The 20,770-nt window shown below is 43.2% G+C and overlaps 3 protein-coding genes across 3 annotated transcripts; all 3 read left to right on the plus strand.

Annotated features, from left to right (window-relative positions):
• Positions 1-13: 13 nt before the first annotated feature.
• On the plus strand, positions 14-9,402 carry flcn (folliculin). Its single transcript, XM_062539456.1, has 12 exons — positions 14-142; positions 617-826; positions 1,019-1,165; positions 2,415-2,636; positions 3,625-3,791; positions 4,089-4,180; positions 5,673-5,800; positions 6,636-6,749; positions 6,924-7,047; positions 7,459-7,587; positions 7,879-7,981; positions 8,421-9,402. Exons 1-12 carry the CDS (start codon positions 125-127, stop codon positions 8,626-8,628), a joined length of 1,662 nt encoding a protein of 553 aa, XP_062395440.1. The 5' UTR covers positions 14-124; the 3' UTR covers positions 8,629-9,402.
• Positions 9,403-9,902: 500 nt separating this feature from the next.
• Positions 9,903-12,678, plus strand: zgc:174888 (uncharacterized protein LOC558116 homolog). Its single transcript, XM_062539457.1, has 5 exons — positions 9,903-10,618; positions 10,812-10,930; positions 11,093-11,164; positions 11,388-11,519; positions 11,757-12,678. Exons 1-5 carry the CDS (start codon positions 10,606-10,608, stop codon positions 12,123-12,125), a joined length of 705 nt encoding a protein of 234 aa, XP_062395441.1. The 5' UTR covers positions 9,903-10,605; the 3' UTR covers positions 12,126-12,678.
• A 1,563-nt stretch (positions 12,679-14,241) lies between these two features.
• grwd1 (glutamate-rich WD repeat containing 1) lies at positions 14,242-19,155 on the plus strand. The gene is made up of 7 exons (XM_062539458.1): positions 14,242-14,511; positions 15,068-15,185; positions 16,008-16,170; positions 16,259-16,469; positions 16,584-16,729; positions 17,120-17,311; positions 18,385-19,155. Exons 1-7 carry the CDS (start codon positions 14,298-14,300, stop codon positions 18,691-18,693), a joined length of 1,353 nt encoding a protein of 450 aa, XP_062395442.1. The 5' UTR covers positions 14,242-14,297; the 3' UTR covers positions 18,694-19,155.
• Positions 19,156-20,770: the final 1,615 nt, after the last annotated feature.

Genomic DNA, 20,770 nt, shown 5'->3' on the forward strand with positions numbered 1-20,770 from the left:
TGCATGTGCTTGACATCAGTGTGAAATCAGGGACGAGTGAGTCACCCGCACGTCCCCAGATCCGAAGCGCGTGACTTCTTGGATCACATGACTAAGGAGGACAGATGAGAAGCTATTCTACACCATGAACACAATAATAAGAGTAATTGCGCTGACTGTATGATCTGTTTTACACCCGAGGAAGGTAACTTTGGTCACCTATAACTAATTTATTCGCAAAACAGTCATCAATATGTTAGTCGTTGATCTTTACGCACAGAGTTGAGTTGACAGTCAGTCGGGCCGAGTGAGTGCATTCTTTTTGTGATGCCCCTGTAAGCGAATGAGATCATAAACAATAAGTTACCGCGCATTGAGCAGTGAAGGTAAGTGTAGCGAATTAATGTCAAAACTTTCATTAGCTCAAAAGAACTGTCCTGTGTCAGGCATATGATATTCGATAAAATATTGCTTCGAACAACTTTACCATAGACATTAAGTTGGGAAAACAAACCGCACTGCCTAGTGAATACCAAAACAAGCTTGGTTTAGGTAGGCTACCAGTACATATTGCCTGAAGCTTAGAGTCATTTCCCCAATTGTCATACGCTAAATTGTGTTGTCTGTCATTCCTCAGATGAATGCCCTTGTCGCACTTTGCCATTTCTGTGAACTCCATGGCCCTCGGACCCTGTTCTGTACTGAGGCCTTGCACCCTCCGTCCCCCTCTCCCCCGCAGCCTGGACAGTCTATTTCAGGAGAGAGAGAAAGGGATGCAGATAGAGAGGGAGAAGGACTCACCATGAGAGCCCACAGCTCCGCCACTCAGAGGGCTGACATGTGTGAGGTGAGTTTCGGTGAAGACTCAAGAACCACAATTGCATTGTAACTTAATGTCCTTCACTTCTTTGTTTGCTAGTTCGCAGTTTGCCCATAAGTTTAAGTTCAGCTGTACAGAATTATTTTCCAAGTGAAGTGTTTTACATCTCTCTCTCTCTGTGTGTCTCTCTGTCTGTCTGTCTGTCTGTCTCATTATCAGGGCTGTAGGTCTCTGCCTGCATCTCATCCTGGTTTTGTGAGTGTGGACAATGAGACGGGCATCCGCTTCCTGAGTCACCAGCACCCTAGACAACCTCAGCTCTTCAGTGTGGTTCGACAAGCCTGTGTACGGAGCCTCAGCTGTGAGGTGTGTGTCTGTATTTATGTTTTTTTTTTTTTAAATACTATAAATATTGTTTAAAGGGAAACATCTCATATCTGTCTATTTAATCTATTCCACTGACTCTGATGATTATGCTGACAGTCTACCACACTGACAGTGACAGTGTACCTCTACCACTTCAAACTCATGGTACCACAAGCATCACATACCGTGTGTAGGCCACCAAAGGACAGAGGAGGCACCCAAATTTAGCGAATAAATAGTACCGCAAACTGCATTTTACACTTCCTCGAGAATGTTTACAATGTCAAAATGCACCAACACTATGTTACATGCAAGGATGATATTTTTGCTCTCACTACGTAGCAGATCTAACTTTACTTAATCCACTGAATTGGGACCATTTTTAAACTCAGATTGGTGAGAAGGCTCTTTAACATAGGCTGCAATCAGTGTGATTTGGAACATGGACAAGCATATAAAGACTAGTCTACTACTTTGCCTTTGTAGAACGGACTTGGTCAGTCTTCAGTAATTAATTTTCCAAGCATTTACGTGAAGCACATGATATGCCGAGCCGACTGAAAAGCATTCAGCTCAGATGGCCAGGTGGCTACCAGGCTCATAATTCACTTTTAATTAGAAATGTGAAGCAAAATGTTATTACATAACTTTGATTTTCAAAGCAATGACAGCTGCTTATAACAACTTAATATTGTGCATATTATTGCTCATATTGTGCTATCAATGTGGCTCAAACAAACAAGGCTTGTAAAGAAGAACTGGCAAAAGGTTATTATGAGAATGTAAAGACTCAATGCTCTTAAGGTGACCAATACACCAATCAGCATTTCTTCAGAGATTGAAAACATGCTGTAATGGTCTGTAAATTATAGGCCTTTTATTCTACCTAAAGTGTTTGAGTTATCATTTAAATGGTTTAACAATTTAAGATTCATCACAATCAACTGTATTTCAACACTCAACAAATGGCCAGCAGTGGCACTGCATATAATACAGAGAATGGCATGACCAGAATGCAGGGTGTTCTGATTGGATGATCATGTTAATTGGCCTACTGATAAAAAGTTGCAAAGAACGTCCCAGAACAACGAGAGAGAGAGAGAGAGAGAGAGAGAGAGAGAGAGAGAGAGAGAGAGAGAGAGAGAATGTGCATGTGCATGTGCGTGCGTGTGTCTGTTTGTTTGTTTTGGTATATCTTTTCCCATTCACATTTCCCTGCCTAAATATCCTCTTCCTCTTGTCCCTGCAGGTCTGCCCTGGAAGGGAGGGGCCCATCTTCTTCGGTGACGAGCAGCATGGCTTCGTGTTCTCCCACACTTTCTTCATCAAGGACAGCTTGGCAAGGGGCTTCCAGCGATGGTACAGCATCGTTATGGTTGCCATGGACCGAATCTACCTCATCAACTCGTGGCCCTTTCTGCTCCGTCACCTCCGACTCACCATACAGAGCCTGCAGAGCACGGCACTCAAGGCAAGCCATCAGACCTCAGCCACACACCCACAGTTCATGACGCCTCCAAGAGACAAAGCGAACTCTCAAGGGGGCAAAAGTAAGGCGAACGGGGATGGTGTAACACCATGACGTGGACCAAAGTGTAGAACTTTTCTTTCATGTGTTGGAGAAGAGGGGGAGTGTCTCGATATCCTCCACAGAGCTTATATGTCACGAGTATCAATACTTGTCTGTGTCTGTTATTGGTGCCTACCTGCGAGCCACCAAGCCACTACCTTTGTTAATATCCCAACTTAAGTAGAATTGGGGTAGCCTCGCGAGCCATCCACGTACTTCCGGCCAAGGATTGCCTCCACTACGAGTCTGGCCGTGCTCCTCTGTGGAGCATTCTGCTCGGTAGAATTGTAACAGAACGCCCCCCCTCCAGAAAGCAGCCAATAAACGAAGAGACGGGTTGGTGGGGGCGAAAGGGGGAGGGCGCTCGTGACGATGACGTTAAACGCCTGCGCTATGTTGTTATGAGTAACTATCGCCGATTGGGTGAGAGCTGTCCAATCAATTCAAACCAGAACTGGGCGTTACTTCCCGCTTCCTGCAAGCGCTTCAGAGCAAAGAAATTCCAGACCATAATACGAAATGAAATGGTAGTATTATGGGATGGTTAGGACCAGGCTAGAATTGGGGTGCTTTGACCATAGATTGGCGCTTTACAGTCATAGCAGGTTTTCTTCATGGGTTTGTGTAAGTGTGCTTTCTGTTTGGCTTCAATAGCTCTTCTCTGCTCTTATCAGCTTAAGGAATGAAATTCCATCACTGAAAGCTCTTTTATCATGGCTCTTTTCCACCCAGAACATGGTGGTGCTTTGTTGTCCGAAAGTTCCCTGAATTTCTGGAATGTGCCAGCAGCAGCAAGCAGACTGAATTTATGTGCCCTCGGTACCCCTAACTGAACTGCTGGAGTCGACGGACGTGCGTGACCCTTCCTCTCTGTGCCCCTGACCTCTAGGTGTTTGACAGCGAGCAGTGTGTATGTCCCCAGAGGGCGGTGCGGATGAACAGCGCCTTTTCTCCGGCGGTCTTCCCCCACCAGAGGAGTGGGAACGCCGCCCGATCCCTGTCCTCCCTCACGCAGCACCCCAACTTGTGGGAGAGCCTCCACTCCTCGTTCAGCTGGTGAGTTGTGACCGAGGAGACACGTGAGCTGGTGTGCACATGCCCAAGACACACGCAGAGTGACGGCAGTCCAGCCTGTGGGCTTGGTCTTGTGTTTGTGCATGTCACTCATGTGAGCGCACACTAGCACACTCAGACTTTATTGCATTCTAACTTATAGGACTCACATGAGGTCATACACAGCAGCTCACACACTCAGTGAGCATGCTAGTCTTTAAGTCAACATCGCCACAGACAAGCACTGAACACTCACCCTGACAATGAGCCACGTGTTAACCTCCGTCTGTTCCCCTCCAGGTTGCTGAAGGCTTGTGGCAGTCGTCTTACAGAGAAGCTCTTAGAAGGAGCCCCCACAGAAGACACGCTGGTACTCATTGAAAGACAGACAGGTGAATATAGGTTTTCCTCACATTCTTGTTTGTACAAGATGCCTCCATGCTGTTAAAATGTACAGTGTGGATGTTTTCACCGATTTGTGTGTTAGCAAACTTTTAAGAATGAATCTTCATGTGAAGACCCATCATCAAAGGACTACCTGGGCAGCATGACAAAGATCTTCAGGAGTGTCGATGAGAGCCTTAGGCATGAACCTGTCAAAATCTTAGAGAAACTGCGAGTTAAAACACACACTCAGGAGTACACCTCCAGGACAGTGTTTTGATGGGCATGTCATAAGAGCCAGGGAGAACCAAAGGGCATTTATAATTATTAGTAATATCAAATGTGCACCATTTAGAAAATAGATAAATATTGAAGATCAAGAATGTGCCAAGACCTTTGAATTTTAAAGACTAGCAGCCATGGTCCTGAGGGCTGTGTCAGTCCTTCACAGGATTAACTGTAGCTTTTCTAACTACTTAACTGTCATTGCCAGTGTCATAACACCCATTTCAAGTCAGAAGTTGACAAAAGTTTTACCCATGAAACAGACGACAGGACTTAATGTCTCCCTGGGTCCCTTTCATAAGAACACGGAAGTTGCATTTACACAGTATTAATTATGCTATTCCTATCCTGACTTGACTTTCTTACTACTAGAAAAAAGACAAAGGCCTGCAATAACAGGTTAATGACCTCCTTCATAATGCAGTAAGGTGGTTAGGTTGTGTTGTATAATAGCATCACTATTTCTTTGCTCTCCTATCGGTAAAGGTGGATTTAGAATAAAAGCGGGAAACATGGTTTTGTTCCGACAACACAGTTAGGTCACTGTTTCGTTCAGTTTCTCTTTTAAACTTCCTGACGTTTGAGACAGTTCAAAAATTCTGAAGGAAACTGATGATTTTGCTATTGGACTTCCAAGTCATTTGGTCTGAGGTGGCAATACGTAGCCCTGTGAATTGCATATGAACCAAGCCACTCAGGCATTGTGATAAAACGCTGAGCAACGTCCAGATGGATAATGACTGACAATAGATCAGCTGTCCAGGAGTGACCACTGCAGTCTCTTTGAATCATCTGAGGAACACTAATGGGCTCTCTTCTTAGTCATGTGTTCATGATGCATGCAGTTAGGAGAGCTTGGGCCTGGAATGGGTGCAGCAATGTAATTTACTTAAGGGAATATGACAAACAATTTAATCTGGTTGAATTACTAGACAAGTGAACCACTGACCCATATTTCTTTTTTACCTCTGTCCCTTTACAAATGTTGAAATGCTGTGTGCATGTAGTTTGTTAATGAAAGGGTGCTTACTGCAGTGTAATTGAATTTAATGTGTCTAGAGTTGTTTTTTTGTGGTGGCTTTGTGCACATACAGAAGGGTGATTCACATCAACAAAAATCAGGCAAACATCTGGTTGAACTGAAATGGAGGTCCCCTCTTATCCCCAAATAGCACCCCATAATTTGTATGTAATGAGAGAACAATGCGTCCACAGAACAAGAGGAGGAGAGGAGTGTGTGGGAAGGGGCTGAAGGGGGAGGCTCTACTCCTCCGCAGTTTGACGACTCCAGAGGGGAAGATCTACCTGGGCCGAAGTTCAAGTCCCTTAGACATTTAAGACAGGTAACAATAAGATTAATGACATGAATGCACACTCAAGACCTGTCCTGGCTTGAAGCAGCTTGGCTTGATCTTTGATGACGTACTCATACCCTCATGATATTGTACACCATGCCTCCCAGGTCTTTATTGCTTTAAGATGGGTACACTTGACACGTTTTGAAATCTGTTGAAGTTTGCATGCTCTTCATGATCAGTTGTACGTGACTCCCTAGTTTGTCTGTCATCAGAGGCATTTCGTTTTAGCATGTAGGAGACCTCGAAAGTCAAGTTCTGAGAAATTTCACAAACCGCAAGCAGACTTGCAACAGTGTTGTTTCCAGCCGCAGGCTTACTATAGCATGAATCACTCAAGTCTTGACATTTGATTGCGCCCAAAGATTGTTCATGTGAATGCAAGCTCTTGACATAATTGTCTTCTGACAACTTGCAAATGTGCAACATGTGACATAATAGATTGTAGTTTATCAGGGTTAATTAACGACCACTATAATAATGTATGTTTTCATTTTCCACAAAGAGAGTGCTTTAGCAAGAGAATGAAGCCTCACATTTGCCAAGTTCTACTAGTTTTCCATGAAAATGCAGGAAGTTTAGATATCCAAGAAGGTGTTGCACATTTGTACATTTGACCCACCCAAAGAGCAAGTCCGTGGTCTAATGTAGGAGAAAGGCTGAATTCCATGGAAATACCCTTTTGACCCTAAGGTTTGGTTGTTTGCATTTATCACTGGTCCTTTGATGGTGATAAATACAGAGTAAAGAACTTAATCTTTACCTCAATTATATGCCTCCCTGACAGCTTTACTGTATCTTCATGCGTATGATTGATCTACAGGTCCTTGGAGGGGCAGAGTTCCGTCAACTGGCCTGGCATGTGCTTATGGGAAATCAGGTGATATGGAGGGGAGGCAATCCAGTCCTCATCCATTCGGCTTTCAGCATGCTCAAGGTCAGCCAATCAGAAGTCTGCCATTGCACAATACCACTATTGGTGTTGGATGTCTGTAATTACTTTGGATACAGAAGGATACATAATGTCTCTCAAAGAGCTCTAAGGGAGTTCTAGGGTTCTTGCCTGTGAATTGGCCAAATGTGTTCTAATGGTCCTCCTCTATCCCAGCAGGCATTGCTCCCTGTGGGCTGTGTGCGCTCTGTACCCTACAGCTCCAAATACGAGGAAGCATATCGATGTAACTTCCTGGGCCTTAGCCCAGATGTCCCCATCCCCGCCCACGTCAGCTCATCAGGTACCTACCTCACTACGCCATGACACCTCCTCCATTTCTTCTGCACATTTTCAAGTACTGCACTGCACATGACAGTGAACATAAAAAAGAGAAACTTGTATGTCCCCAGAGGGCCTCTGAAAAGCATAAAACTTTAAACCAGAGGATTGTCCTGTTGATTTATCATTTATAAGCTCAGGTTACATGTAAATCCTGTTTCTCAGCAGTTACACAACCCCTGGGCAGTGTTGACCCCATAGGTCAAACAGCATGTGCTTTCTACGGGGCCACTCTGGGTTCACATGCGTAACCCAACTTTAGCAAGGGAAATTAACATTCCCTTCTCAGCACCAATTCATCAATTATTACAAATGATATGACTGATGCCGTTATATTTGAATTGGTGGCAGTAACAGTCTCCCATTTCTCCAGAGTTCTGTGTGCTGGTGGATGTGGCGAATGCCGACAGAGGGTCCCTATATCCAGTGGTGTGCGATGATGACATCCTCTCGCTGTACCAGTTCAATATCAGCAGTGCCAACATGCAGCCTACTGACAGAGGTACGCAATCTACGCATGCAACCATGAACACACAACACAGACGCACACCTACAGGAAAGGAACCTTATCTGGGGAACATAAATAATGGTCTCACTCAGTTGCACACTTTTTTTAGTACCCAGTGTGGCAAAGGTTGAATTTGAGAGACACATAAATACTTATATGTTGTTCCAACATTCTTATTCCACCACAAACGTTCTCTCATCCTCCCTGGTGATTCCTATCTCTCTCTCTCTCTCTCTCTCTCTCTCTCTCTCTCTCTCTCTCTCTCTCTCTCTCTCTCTCTCTCAGGGCCTGCCCTGTTGAATAAGATTGAGGCAGCTCTGTCTAATGAGAATCTCTCTGTGGATGTTGTGTCCCACTGCCTGCTGTGTCTGAAGGAGGAATGGATGAAGTGAGTGTGTTTCACCATCCCTGTCCTTTCCCAACCAAATGCGCTCCCAGCCAATATTCTGTCGTCTGAAAATATCTGTCAATACAATGTTTAATGAACCTTTCATGGGAACATATTGCTTAATCGGTTAAATGTATCCCACCACCATTGTTTGACTTTTTCCCCTTTGGCACATCTCTCTTATGTCTGTTAACTATCAGCCCCCATCTGTCCCCCTCTCTCCCTGCCTCTTGAGCTGCACTTCTCCACCCCCAGTTTTTTCTCCAACACCATCACTCTCTGCCCCTCCCCCAGTTCTCCCTGTTACTCTCCACATCACACTTCCTTTAAAACTTTCTTCACCTCTAACCCTGTTTTCTCTCCCTCTCTCCCTCTCTCTCGCACTCTCTTACCTGATGTTTCCTTCCTTGCTAAGGTTTTGTCTCTGTCTGCATTTCAGCAAAGTGAAAGTGCTGTTCAAGTTCTCCAAGGTGGACGGTCGAGGCCGTGAGGACACTCAGAAGGTGCTGGCCCTGTTGGGAGCCACGGGTCCTGGAGAAGAGGACAACGTGCGTCTGCTGAAATTCTGGATGACCGGACTGAGCAAAACTTACAAGAGCCATCTGATGACTGCTGTCAGAGGAGGGGAGAGGACGCCCAGCCAATAGATATATAGATAGATAGAGAGAGAGAGAGAGAGAGAGAGAGAGAGAGAGAGAGAGAGAGAGAGAGAGAGAGAGAGCACATAGAAAACTGAGTGACACTCAAATCTAACAATTGTTGATCACAGTTGGGGGTGCTGTGGTACCAATTAGCAAAGCAGAACAATTCTTTTTGTTCAGAGTTTGTTTGAGAAAGACGTAGAGGACAACAGTTAAGAATAACAGAAAATGTGGAAAGTGGAGACAACAAAACTGAGTGGATCAACTGTTTTTATATGTCTAAGGAGAATTTTAGTCATCTGGTTTGAAAGAACAAAAATCTACCTGTTTTCTGTTTCATTGTGTATTGTTAATGTGTGGTGGCAGCAAAAAGTTTTTGTCTGAATAACATTGCTGGTCACAACTGAAAGGGAATGCTAACTAAAGCAGCTATTTTATTCACATGTTTATTACTAAATTATTATTTTTACTCCCGTAAGAGTGGATACGGGTAAAAATGTAGAGACTGTGCCTATAAAATGAAATGGCAAAAATTATGCCCCTTTCCTGCTAGCTGTTATTCTTGCCCTTTTGTTCTTCTGCTGTGTCAGCAACACCGTCTTACAGGGGGTATTTTGATTGGCTGAAATGGAGAGGTTTATGTTCTTTGTTACCCCATACGTCTGTTACAGTGTTTGGCAGTAAGCCAAACATGGAGCTTAATTCATCTATAGTGAAATGTATTGCGTAAGGTGACTGTTCTTAACTGCTATTTATAATAAAAATGACCAATTCTGACGACCCCTGCAACAAATTCAGTATTGTAAAAATATGCTAACACTGCACCAGCCAAAAGCCTAGTTTTATGTACCTGGATTGTTTTTTACCCAATACCTTGAAGATACCCTACATTGACATGACATGATGATAATATATCCTCTCTATAGAATTCATAATTTGTAAGAAGTCCTAACTTTCTATAAAATTATTTTTTTAAGATTGGGATAATTTTTTTGTCGTGTTTAACATTTCGTTAAGAATAGCCCCTGTTATCAGCCAGAATCAAAATAGGGAGATGGAATAATATGCTGAATTAAAAGCTATTGCTTCTGAATTGGTCCTTTCAACAATAACTGAGGACCCTGTGACTATGCAATAAAATTATTTATTTCCACATAAAAATCCCATGACATTCCTGATGACGAACCAGGAAGACGATGAGTCATCAGATGGGGGTAGAGGGCGACAGACAGAATGCTTTCAGGGTAAAATTAAAAACACACGGACGGCGTGCATGACTAAGCCTCTTTCAGCCTTGGACGGTGTGTGTGTGTGTGTGTGAGAGAGAGAGGGGGGGGGGAGAAAGAGAGAGTGTGTGTATGAATAATGAGGGTTGTAGGAGGGGCTCAGACTTAAAGAGCGCTGCTGGAAAGAGACCTCTCACTTAGGGCTTTCACTTTCACGCAGGCAAGTTGCCTTCAAACCAAGAGAAGAGCTTGATGGACTATGCAAAGTATACCAGGCTGCTTTCCTGCTTATTGCATTAAGTCGTGTGGCAAGCAACAGTGCAAGAGGACTTGATTCAATTTGAAGGCTCTGAGAAAGAAAACAGGGTGGGAAGCATTCGAGAGAGAAGGAAAAGGAGAATGTGTGTGCGAGAGAAAGGAAAACAGAAAGAGAAAGGTCCTGCTACAGCAGGGCCCCTTCATGTCCTTTCAGTCCTGGAGTGAGGAAAGTCCAGACAGGCTTGGAAAGCCCCCTGAGTTACAAAAAGTACCAGGAGCTGTCATCTGGACGGGGCAGAAGAAAGTGTGTTTGTGTGTGTGTGGCCTTGACAGACCTGTACTAGGAGCAGAGCTCTGCACTCACACTCACATCAAGGAAACCGCTGAGAGGAAACCTGCGGCTGTCTATTAGTTCAAAAGAAGTCTGCTGTTCTTGCACAAAACTGAAGGACTCAACCCATAGACATGGAGCATAGCCCATATATCAGTAGATAAAAGAATGTCACCAACAGGTAAGTGGTTTTGTTTTGAGGTAGAATTCAATCTAGCAGTATTTTGTGACCTATTTCTGAAAAATGTACATGATAGATTTGTATGCTTGAATTTCTACAAAACAGCATGGTGACCTATTTTCAAGGCTTGGTCAATCAAAAGCTGTTAAAAGAGTCATTGTTTATCACCCAACTCTTTCTGTCTCTCCTTCAGTGCTTCTACTTTTATCCACACTGATAGTTCGAGTATATGGGTGCCAAGACCCTGACCCTTTAGAGTCAGAGGTCAGAGGTTTGCTGAAGGACATCAAAGAAAACCAACCTACAGAATTTGTAAGTTAATTTTGAGCCAATTATTAAAGATTTTGTATGGACTGTTTTTGTTAGCAGCATGCACGTGCTGTCAGGTTGATAACATAATTGCAGGTATTCGTAGCCAAATGTGCCTACGCGGTGAAAGCACTGCGGCATTTGACATTTGTGATTTCTTTGCAGCGACAAGTTTTCCCAACCAACTATTATGTTTCCCACCGCTACAACACGAGTCTGCTCTGCAACGATAAACCGGTAAGGCTCACTATTGTTTACGCAATGGCTGCTTTGGTTGGCTCTAATCTATCTCCTAACTGCTGCAATTTTGCAATCTACCTTACTTAAAATTAAGCCTTTAGGAGTTTCAATTCGCTGACATTCGCCTACATTCTTCTGCTCATAATCATACCTGTTGTCACTTCATATCACAATGACTCTCTCTCTCTATGTTTCTCTCTCACCATGTGTGCACTACAAGTGTTGTGTATTCCCTGCTGCACTTCTTCTGTGTGATTCCTGGTCCCGGCTGCTTAAACACCTTCATGAAGAGAATTACAGATATAAATTCATAAACCATGTAATAAACGTCCTGAAAGAGATAACGAAAGAGGTATGTATTTCCTTTTTACTTTGTTTACTTTGTGTGCAAGTGTGTTTGGGGGGAGGGGGTCATTGTACTTGACTGTTGTACTCATAGCCTACACTCATCACATCACACCCATTTCCAGGTGATAAGATTGTGTAAATATTGCACCAACTTCCCATTGCCATTTAACTCAATGCGAATTAAAAATGTCAAACAATTTTAAAAACCTGTGTTAAGTGGCACCATCTTACTCTTCCACAGAAAATCCAGGAAATGCCAGACCTCTCCATCTTCCCTTTAGTGTCGTCCTCCCCCGATGACCTGCTTTCCTTCACTGCTGCTGTTCTTTCAAGGTGGGAGGAACTCAAATGTCCGTCCAGCGTGAGTGGCTGTATGTTCCCCACAGCAGCCCCTAACCAGGAAGAGGACGAAGATGAAGACATGATGGTGTTGAAAGGGAACGAGGGGAACGCTGACAGTCGGCCTTTACATGATCTCGAGAGAGAGGGGGAGAGAGGTAGGAGATGGAGTTTTACGGCAGCTCCGACCAACATCGGAGCTGCTCTGTTTCACTTCCCTGGACATGTCTTATGGAGTCTCTCCCTACTCTGGATTGCACTGGATTTGTAGAACGCTTAAACAAGTCATATGTCTGTCTCTTGATGTGCACATAAAATGCAAGACTGCTTTTAAAGCAAAACATGACAAGTTTGTTACTCTCTGATAGGCAGAAGGGTCTTTTCTCGCAATGACTGTCAATCTTTGCTATTTCATCCATCAACTAATACCATTTCATCCATGCCAGTCTGTTGATGTGATTTTAAAGACTTTGGGGCACATCGGAAAAGACAGCCTTTATGCCATCAAAGGCCACTTCAAGTAACCACATACACAACACCATGTAATAAGCCATATTAAATATGTTCATGTTGGATGTACAATATATGTTGTGAAATGTTACAGAAAGCTTACTTTTGCCCTCCAACAGAAACAGAAAAAGTCTTAATTTTGAGGACTTTTGTTATTGCTTATTATTTTGTTTACAAATCTGAAGCATTGTAGCCGATACGTAATGTTTTGAATTTTGGTTATTTGTTTTTAATAAAGCACACAAAATGTACCCAGTGAATGTTTGTATATATTCCGTGTAAATAAAATTGGGGAACAGATTTCCTTCATCAGAGTTCATCATAATTATTGTATTGTATTGTACAGACCTACTATGGGAAAGAGTGTAATTTCAAACATTTTCCATGCTAATGTAAGTGTCACACTACATTTTAAGACAAATTACAAATTATATAGGCCTAATGTCATGTAATGCCATTATTTGGGCGCATATTAGAGACACGCATAATTCATACTTTTAAATGAAGTGACCTGTTTATGATGCTGCCTTGTTATCTCATGGGGCAGTTTGTGCTATGGTCCCTGGTGGATATGATTCACAGTGATGGGACAACAACATGACTAACAACAGTGTCTCATTGTTCCATCCACTCAATGCCTCACCCTGCATTTCACAATGCAGCTGCAAGAGCGGGAGCTCTCAGGAATGTGACCAGACAAATTGAATACTTTTTCCCCTGTACAGTCTACAAGCACTGTCACTACTGATGGGAAAAAATAGTATAGTAGTGGCTGGGTATTAAAAAAAAGAGAGAGTAGGCCTATTCTGTGATGGCAAGCCCAGTTTGAAGTCCAAGGCTTTGCTCATTCTTATGTGTAGTAAAGATGTTTTACAAAATGTAAAGTTAAAGATTTACAAAGGACTCTTACGTTGATTGTAGCCAATATCTAAAACCTTTCATTCTGGTTGCACCTGGCTTTTGTGCTGTAAACCGTTGCAGCTATAAAAAAAAATAACTGCCATTTCCCATCCTATTTGGATATGGCTGACTTTATTGCCTATATCACCTGCTTATCATGGTAAGGAATGCAGGAAATAAGGGCCAGAGTGCTGCCAAGACCAGTCCTCTCACGGAGAGAAGAAGCTTTCACTTAGCCTATAAGATCACTTAGAGTAAGACTTACAAACCTGTTACACTGCAATTTTTCAAAGTATAGTGCAGTTATACTGCAGTATAGTGTGGTAAGATAATACCATGTCCAAAATATTGCATTTCTGCAGTAAAGTGCAGTACTAGGGCAATGCTGTTTTTCACCTCCAATCTATTGCATTTGCTGAATATAATTCCTCCAAAACTACAGTTTTGATATTCAGAAAACTGCAGTTTTGTTTTGACACTTTGAAGTAGAGCAGTTATTTTCTGTAAGGGGAGGTTTGCATGTATATCAGTCCTAGAACAGTACTACCGATGCCATCCGCAGCAGATAATGCCTGACCATTACTGCCAGATTAAGGCCTTCTGGGAAGGAAGATGTTACAAAACTGCAAAAACAGTGTGGTCTTTAGTTTCATAGTATTCTTTTGTCTTTTGATGAGATGGCAGGCAAACATATCTCGCTCTAGGAAAAAGCATTACCATCCCAATCCCAATCCCCAGATGGAGGGTTTTCAGTTCTCAGGCAGTTGGCTGTAGATCATTTCAGATTAAAATGAAAAATAGCATGCCTGTTAATTATAACCATTTCACCTTTTCCTAAAAACCGTGTGTTCCTTTAAAAGGATTGCAGCCTGTTCAGTTTTAAATATCTCCCAGACTTTGATTTTGTAATTAATCCAGAGTAGGCTACAGTTCCAATTTGGCACAAGGGGTCAGTAGCGTGCACACAAGCATGCAAGGCTGGTAACCACGTGACGAAAGTTGAAGTGGTGTCCATGCGTCGCGTTCTCTCAAAATGTCCGCGCCCGAGGAAGACACGTTTCCTTGCGAAGATGGAGATGTGGAAGCTATGGAAGCAAGTGGCAGCGATGAGGACGACATGGATGAAGAAAGGGAAGATGGAGCAGGAGAAGCCAAAGTTTATGTTCCCGGTTTGCAGCCGCTGCAACCCGGAGAGGAGCTAGAAATGGATCGATCAGCTTATCACATGTATCACGAATGCCAGACAGGTTTGTTGATACAACTTTTGAAGTAGTGATGTAGCCTACACAAGTCAGTGAGTTATAGTGATTCTCAGGCAGCGTTTCGATTGTCTGTCAGTGGGAATATGACACATTCCATTTTGAGCCCATTCATAGTCAAAAACAGATTATCATCGCAACTGTCTGTTGATCTAACTAAGCATGAGGTCTGCTAACGTTAAGCTTTGCTAGCTATTCCCCGCGTGTCATTCTCATATTCAGTAAAAGATAGGTCATTCTCTTTACTGGCAACCCCGCTTTCGTGAGCAGATATGACGAATAACATTGGAATGCATCTGACGCTTTTTGGCAGCGCTCAAAACATTAATCTTCCCCCAAATTCCTCCATGCTTCTGTAGCCTAAATGCCCCAGTGAGCGTTCCTCTTGATGTTACTATAATTTACATTTCGGAATGAATATGACATGATGTTATTGTATTGGCAATTGATTCCATTGCTCCCGATGTGCACACTAGAAATTAATTCCAGTTGGTTTCAAGGTTTTTTGTTTTGACTTCGTAATGATTATGATTTTTGTCTGCAGGAGCACCTTGTCTAAGTTTTGATATTTTGAGAGATGAAGAAGGAGACGGAAGAGAAGAGTTTCCTCTGTCAATGCTTCTCTGTGCTGGAACACAGGCTGACACTGCACTCAGCAACAGGTATGGATCCATACGTTTTTTATTTCCAGATGATAAACCAACACCAACGTGTTGTTGTTGAGTTGAGTTCAATAAATTGATCGATCTGTCTCTGTTATAAATATGCAGACCCTTGTCCTATAGGTCCTATAGGATTCCAATCAGATTTTGGATATTTTTTTGGACAATGCCTTCCTTGAAATTCCTAAATCCTAGGAAACAGTCACAATCATAAACAATATTGTTGGATAGGGTGACACCGGTCTACCTGGTACAGATATGATTACATACAATGCAGGAGCTCTGAGAAGCAGCTACACTTATTTTGCTGAGGCGGTGGCGATTTGGTCTCACTGGGTGCCCAGTTGACATGCTGCAACATGTTGGTTGTGCTACCTGCTTAAGTCATCTGCTTCTTAAAAAAATTGCACACTGTTTTTTGTTGTGATTTTCTCACCGTTTTCATTTGTAAACACCGTACAGGAAGCCAAACTGCTGCCTCTCTCCTGGCTTATAAATGGGCATTGAGACATTTCAAAATTCTCTCGTTCCGTCTCAGCAACCAACCAACAACTGAACACTTGCTGACATCTGATGTCGAAATCAAAAGCAGATTATGGCCTATTCTCTTATGAAATTGCATCGTGATTAATATTTTAACCCAACTGGTTGTAAACTTCACACATTAGTATTGACTTCTATCCATTTCACAGTGCATCGTTACATCCCTAGTGTTTAATGTTATGTAGTTTGCCCTCTGAATCTCCTGGTGGATGAAGCAAGAGGACCTTACATAAAAGTCACAAACACTCAAATCCAGTTTTCCTTTTTCCCTGTTTCCAGACTCATTGTCATGCGGATGTACAACCTGTACGGTACACAGAAGGCCAAAGAAGGGGAGGGCAGCAGTGATGAAGAGAGTGATGAAGATGATGAGGATGAGGACAAGAAGCCCCAGATGGAACTGGCCATGATGCCACATTATGGAGGCGTCAACAGAGTTCGAGTGAGTGTTGACACCTCTGTTTGGTCTTCTCGGGGAAAGCTTGCTTGCTGTCTCTGTTCTTTGGTGACACTTGGCCATTTTCATGCAGGTGACTAAGCGAGGGGAGCATTCACTGGCTGCCGTCTGGTCAGAGAAAGGTCAGGTGGAGATCTTTGACCTCCGACCTCAGTGTGAGGCCGTCCACAGCTCTGCAGCCATGGCTGCGTTCATCAAACAGCAGAAGGAGGCCACACCTCTCTTCAGCTTCTCGGGCCACATGACGGAGGGCTTTGCCATCGACTGGTCGCCCAAAGTGCCTGGTGAGTGCCTGTGTATTTCCCCATCAATCTGTGAAGTAGTGTCGATCCAGTCAAAACATGAATGGGGCGCGTGCTTCTGCAAGCGTTCAATGGCACTTCTGTTCTGTATCAAAGGGCGCCTGATCAGCGGCGACTGCAAAAAGAACATTCATGTCTGGGAGCCACGGGAGGATGGCGCGTCTTGGCAGATCGACCAGCGGCCGTTCAGCTCTCACACGAAATCTGTGGAGGACCTCCAGTGGTCGCCCACTGAGGCTACGGTGAGCTTGTCCACGTGGTTCTTCCAGAGGTTAATCTTATACAGGAGGGGTTCCAGGGGCTTCTCCAGAACATTACGGAAATTCTGGAAAAAGGAATTGGATGGACACACACACACACACACACACACACACAAATACAGACACCGTGAAAAAAATGGTAAGTGGTTAATAGGTATTGTTCAGTAGATCTGTTTGTTTCTTGCACCTGCAAAGAGTTTGTATGTTGTTGGTTTTTTTTTTTAAAGTGATGTTATTTATGAAGGAATTTGGGCTTTGGTGGCATTCTTTTGTAAATATAAAAATGTAAAATGTTTAATGAATTAAGAGAAAATGTATGTTGTCTAATGGGGCAAAATGATTCCCATGACCTATTCCTTTCCCACCTCCAAGGTTTTTGCCTCCTGCTCTGTGGACCAGTCTATCCGTGTCTGGGACACCAGGGCACCACCCAACTCCATGCTTTCAGCAGACGAGGCTCACTCTTCAGACGTCAACGTCATCAGCTGGAACCAAACTGAGCCCTTCTTGGTTTCAGGAGGGGATGACGGACATCTGAAAGTATGGGACCTGAGACAGTTCCAGGTAAGTACCTGTTTAAAGGCTGCCGCACCTCAGCACTGATAGAGATGGTCACACTCCGCTCTCGTCAAGGCATTACTTTGTTTCTAAATACAACTCCGCACACCACCGCTGACCCCTTTCAATGTCAGCGCGTAGCTTGCGAGTCAGGTCTATTTATCTTGGCCCCACTCAATAAAATCCATTGTTTACCGAATGCCACATTTCGGCGCTCATGTGCGTGGGCGAGTGACTGAAAGCGTCGGCGCTGATGGGTTATGCGCTTAAGGTTGCTTTCACAACTGGCTTGTTTGGAGCAGTTCAATCAGAACATCGAGCGTCCCCTCCCAAAGATTGGTTCATTTGGGTTTACGTAACACAGCAATTGCCCTCTGTTTTGGAACAAAACAGATAGACAAAGATTGCCTAAAGGAGGTGATCTCTAGAGCTGTTTCTTATGTCTGAGTAGCTTTCAAAACTGAAGCAACAATCTGAACGATGTGAGAGTAGTATCATTCTTTCGGTAATTTTGTGTACAAGTTTTGTTTCCTTCTAAATGTTGTTGTGTGAGCATATATCCAACCCAGGTGCAAGCTCAACATTTGTATCAATTCAGCCTGTGGTGCACAACAAAATATGAAACAGTCCTAATAGTCATACTGATGTAGCCCCAAGTCACCAATTTTTCACAGATGTTTCTCCAACTCCATGTCCAGCAATGTAATATCCCTATTTGAAATCAGTTTCCCCTGTCAAATACAAAAAAGAAAGAAAGTTTGTGTACGCCATTGCAGAGCACTGCATGCAATTTCACTGCATGCAATTCCCACAAAAAATATAGTGCATGTTGCAGCACATGGGCAGTGTCAGTTTCAGGTCAACTCCTATTTGGCCAATGAAATATGTCAAAAGTACTCGCTGCATTGTTCTCTCTTTCTAACCTGTTTATTCTTCACTTCCTGCAATGCCTCAGTCTTTCCTCCTCATATCTGTGTGATCTTCCCTCCATTCTTTCTTTCAATGTTTGGCCATGTTTGTTGTGAATTCTCACATCATCTGCTTCTGTTTTCCCCCTCTCTCCACGCTCCGTGTTCCAGAGTGGCCGACCTGTGGCCACGTTCAAGCAGCACAGTGCCCCCATTACCTCAGTGGAATGGAACCCTATCGACTCAAGTGTTTACGCTGCCTCTGGGGCAGACGATGTGGTCAGCCAATGGGATCTCTCCGTGGAGTCATGTGACGTGGGAGCACGTGCAGAGGGGGTGAAGGATCTGCCCCCACAGCTGCTGTTCCTGCACCAGGGTCAGTCTGAAGTGAAGGAGATTCACTGGCACCCACAGATACCCGGGGCCCTGGTCTCCACGGCGCTGTCGGGCTTCAATGTGTTCAGGACTATCTCTGTGTGAGAGCTTGTGTCTGTCTATGCTGATTTATGTATGTATGTACAGGTAAGCAAGATGAGAAATGTGTAAAGAGGTGTGTGTGTGTGTGTGTGTGTGTGTGTGTGTGTGTGTGTGTGTGTGTGTGTGTGTGTGTGTGTGTGTGTGTGTGTGTGTGTGTGTGTGTGTGTGTGTGTGTGTGTGTGTGTGTGTGTGTGTGTGTGTGTGTGTGTGTGTGTGTGTGTGTGTGTGTGTGTGTGTGTGTGACCCATCATGTGTTCCTCCTCTTTCCGTTCTTGTATGGCTTACTATGTGCAGTTACTGTTAACCTTCGTTAACATCGTTCGTTGGTTTCATTTCATTTATTCATCATGAAATCAGCTCCCTTGGACTGTCCCCACAACAGCTGGTTTTGCACAGTTCATGTGCAAAATATGATGTATATGTATGCACTGTATACTGTAATAAAATTTTCACTCTTGTCTCAAAGTAACGCAATGTAAGATTTATCCCTTAATGTCAATTTTCAATGGAAATGGAGTCTCCCAGGCTACAGGGCTAGTGGATGGCAGTGCATGTTGGAAAATGATCCTAAAGGGAATTACCCAGTATGTCAACATTTGAAGAGAAGGGTCATGTTCCTGCATGGTATACCAATGTTCACAGTAGCAGGCATTCTGAGAATGCAGTGACATTAACAAGGATGCCTATTAGAAATCAGTGTACCATCAAAATGAGCCAGAAGTTATTTATTTAACGGTGAAAACTTTTAAGTGTCTCTGCCATGTACCACAATGACATACAGTTGCCATCCATTCACACTTGCTTTTGTTTTGACCTGCAATAGATATTTGTGGTATTACATTAAATGCACTGGATAAAGGACATAACCCAAGCATGACAGAGAATGAAAGTGGTTCCCCAAAAGTATCCTGTGAGTGAGTAATGATGCTGTTTTTACAACAAATCACTTCCTCGACAAAAAAAAAAGGAATTATTATTTCAGTTTGTTATTGTAATAGATGTTGGTGTTCCTTCTTGCCCACCAACAGATGGAGTTGGAAACAAGCCTGTACCAGGTGCACAGAATAGTTGTCTGGTAGGCATGCAGATGTTGTCTGCAGTGCAGCTACAGCTCCATTGGCTCTATGTAAGTTTCTAATAATAGTCCTTGGACCTGCAAATACATCGCACATTGCTACACAAATATGGAACAAGATGTTCTTAAAGACCCACTAAGGTATTGACCTACCCCTAAAAAAAACCTCCTCAAAATGACATACTCTGCACCGCCACCAATAGATCAGTAAGTCTTATTGAAATGAAAAATCCCTTTGTGGCCATAAAATGACGTGTGTTATAACTACAGGTACTGTTACATCAGCTAATAGAATACAAGATGTACACTTGGGGTATCCCCACAAATGATCCATACCATCTTTTTTAGGGTTACTGCAGTTCCAGGTGGAAAATAATTTTTCTTCTGATGCGTGATCATGGCAGCTTGTTTTAGCAATGTTGCTGGGTAGCCACATAACCGGTTCCATGTTTTCAGGATGATCATGATAATTGCCTAATTAAAGCTCTCTAGGGGAAAAAAGTATTGCTCAATTTCAATGAGAACATGCCAGAACAACAATACTCAGGAAGATTGCCCAACAACATTACTCAAAAGTTGCCTTGTGTATCATCAGCTTTAGAACGTGAATACTTGAAAGATAGACGGACAGCCAGATGAAGATGGAAAGATGTTACATTTAGTGCCAATGAGAGGGGTGCTATGCCTTTCTAACAAATAGAGTAACATCAGTCATGTCACAAATCTATCTAGATTATAAATCGGTCATTATTTATTTTCCATTTAGTGTGGTTATTGGAGATGGGACAATTGAATTGGACTTTTTAAAAAATATGCATTTATATTTCATCCATCACATCATCTACATTGTGTATGGATATGGTTAGAGACGTATATTCATATTACAAATAACAAATCTGCTCCTGGACCTGATGCCTTGACAGCTGCCTCACCAGCTTTGGAAACCACAAAAATCCAGGATCTGTCAAATTATTAACAGTGATGTCATCCAGCACTAATCCAGCA

The sequence above is a fragment of the Sardina pilchardus genome, chromosome 6 (assembly GCF_963854185.1).
Source record: "Sardina pilchardus chromosome 6, fSarPil1.1, whole genome shotgun sequence".
In the NCBI taxonomy this organism is placed as follows: domain Eukaryota; kingdom Metazoa; phylum Chordata; class Actinopteri; order Clupeiformes; family Clupeidae; genus Sardina; species Sardina pilchardus.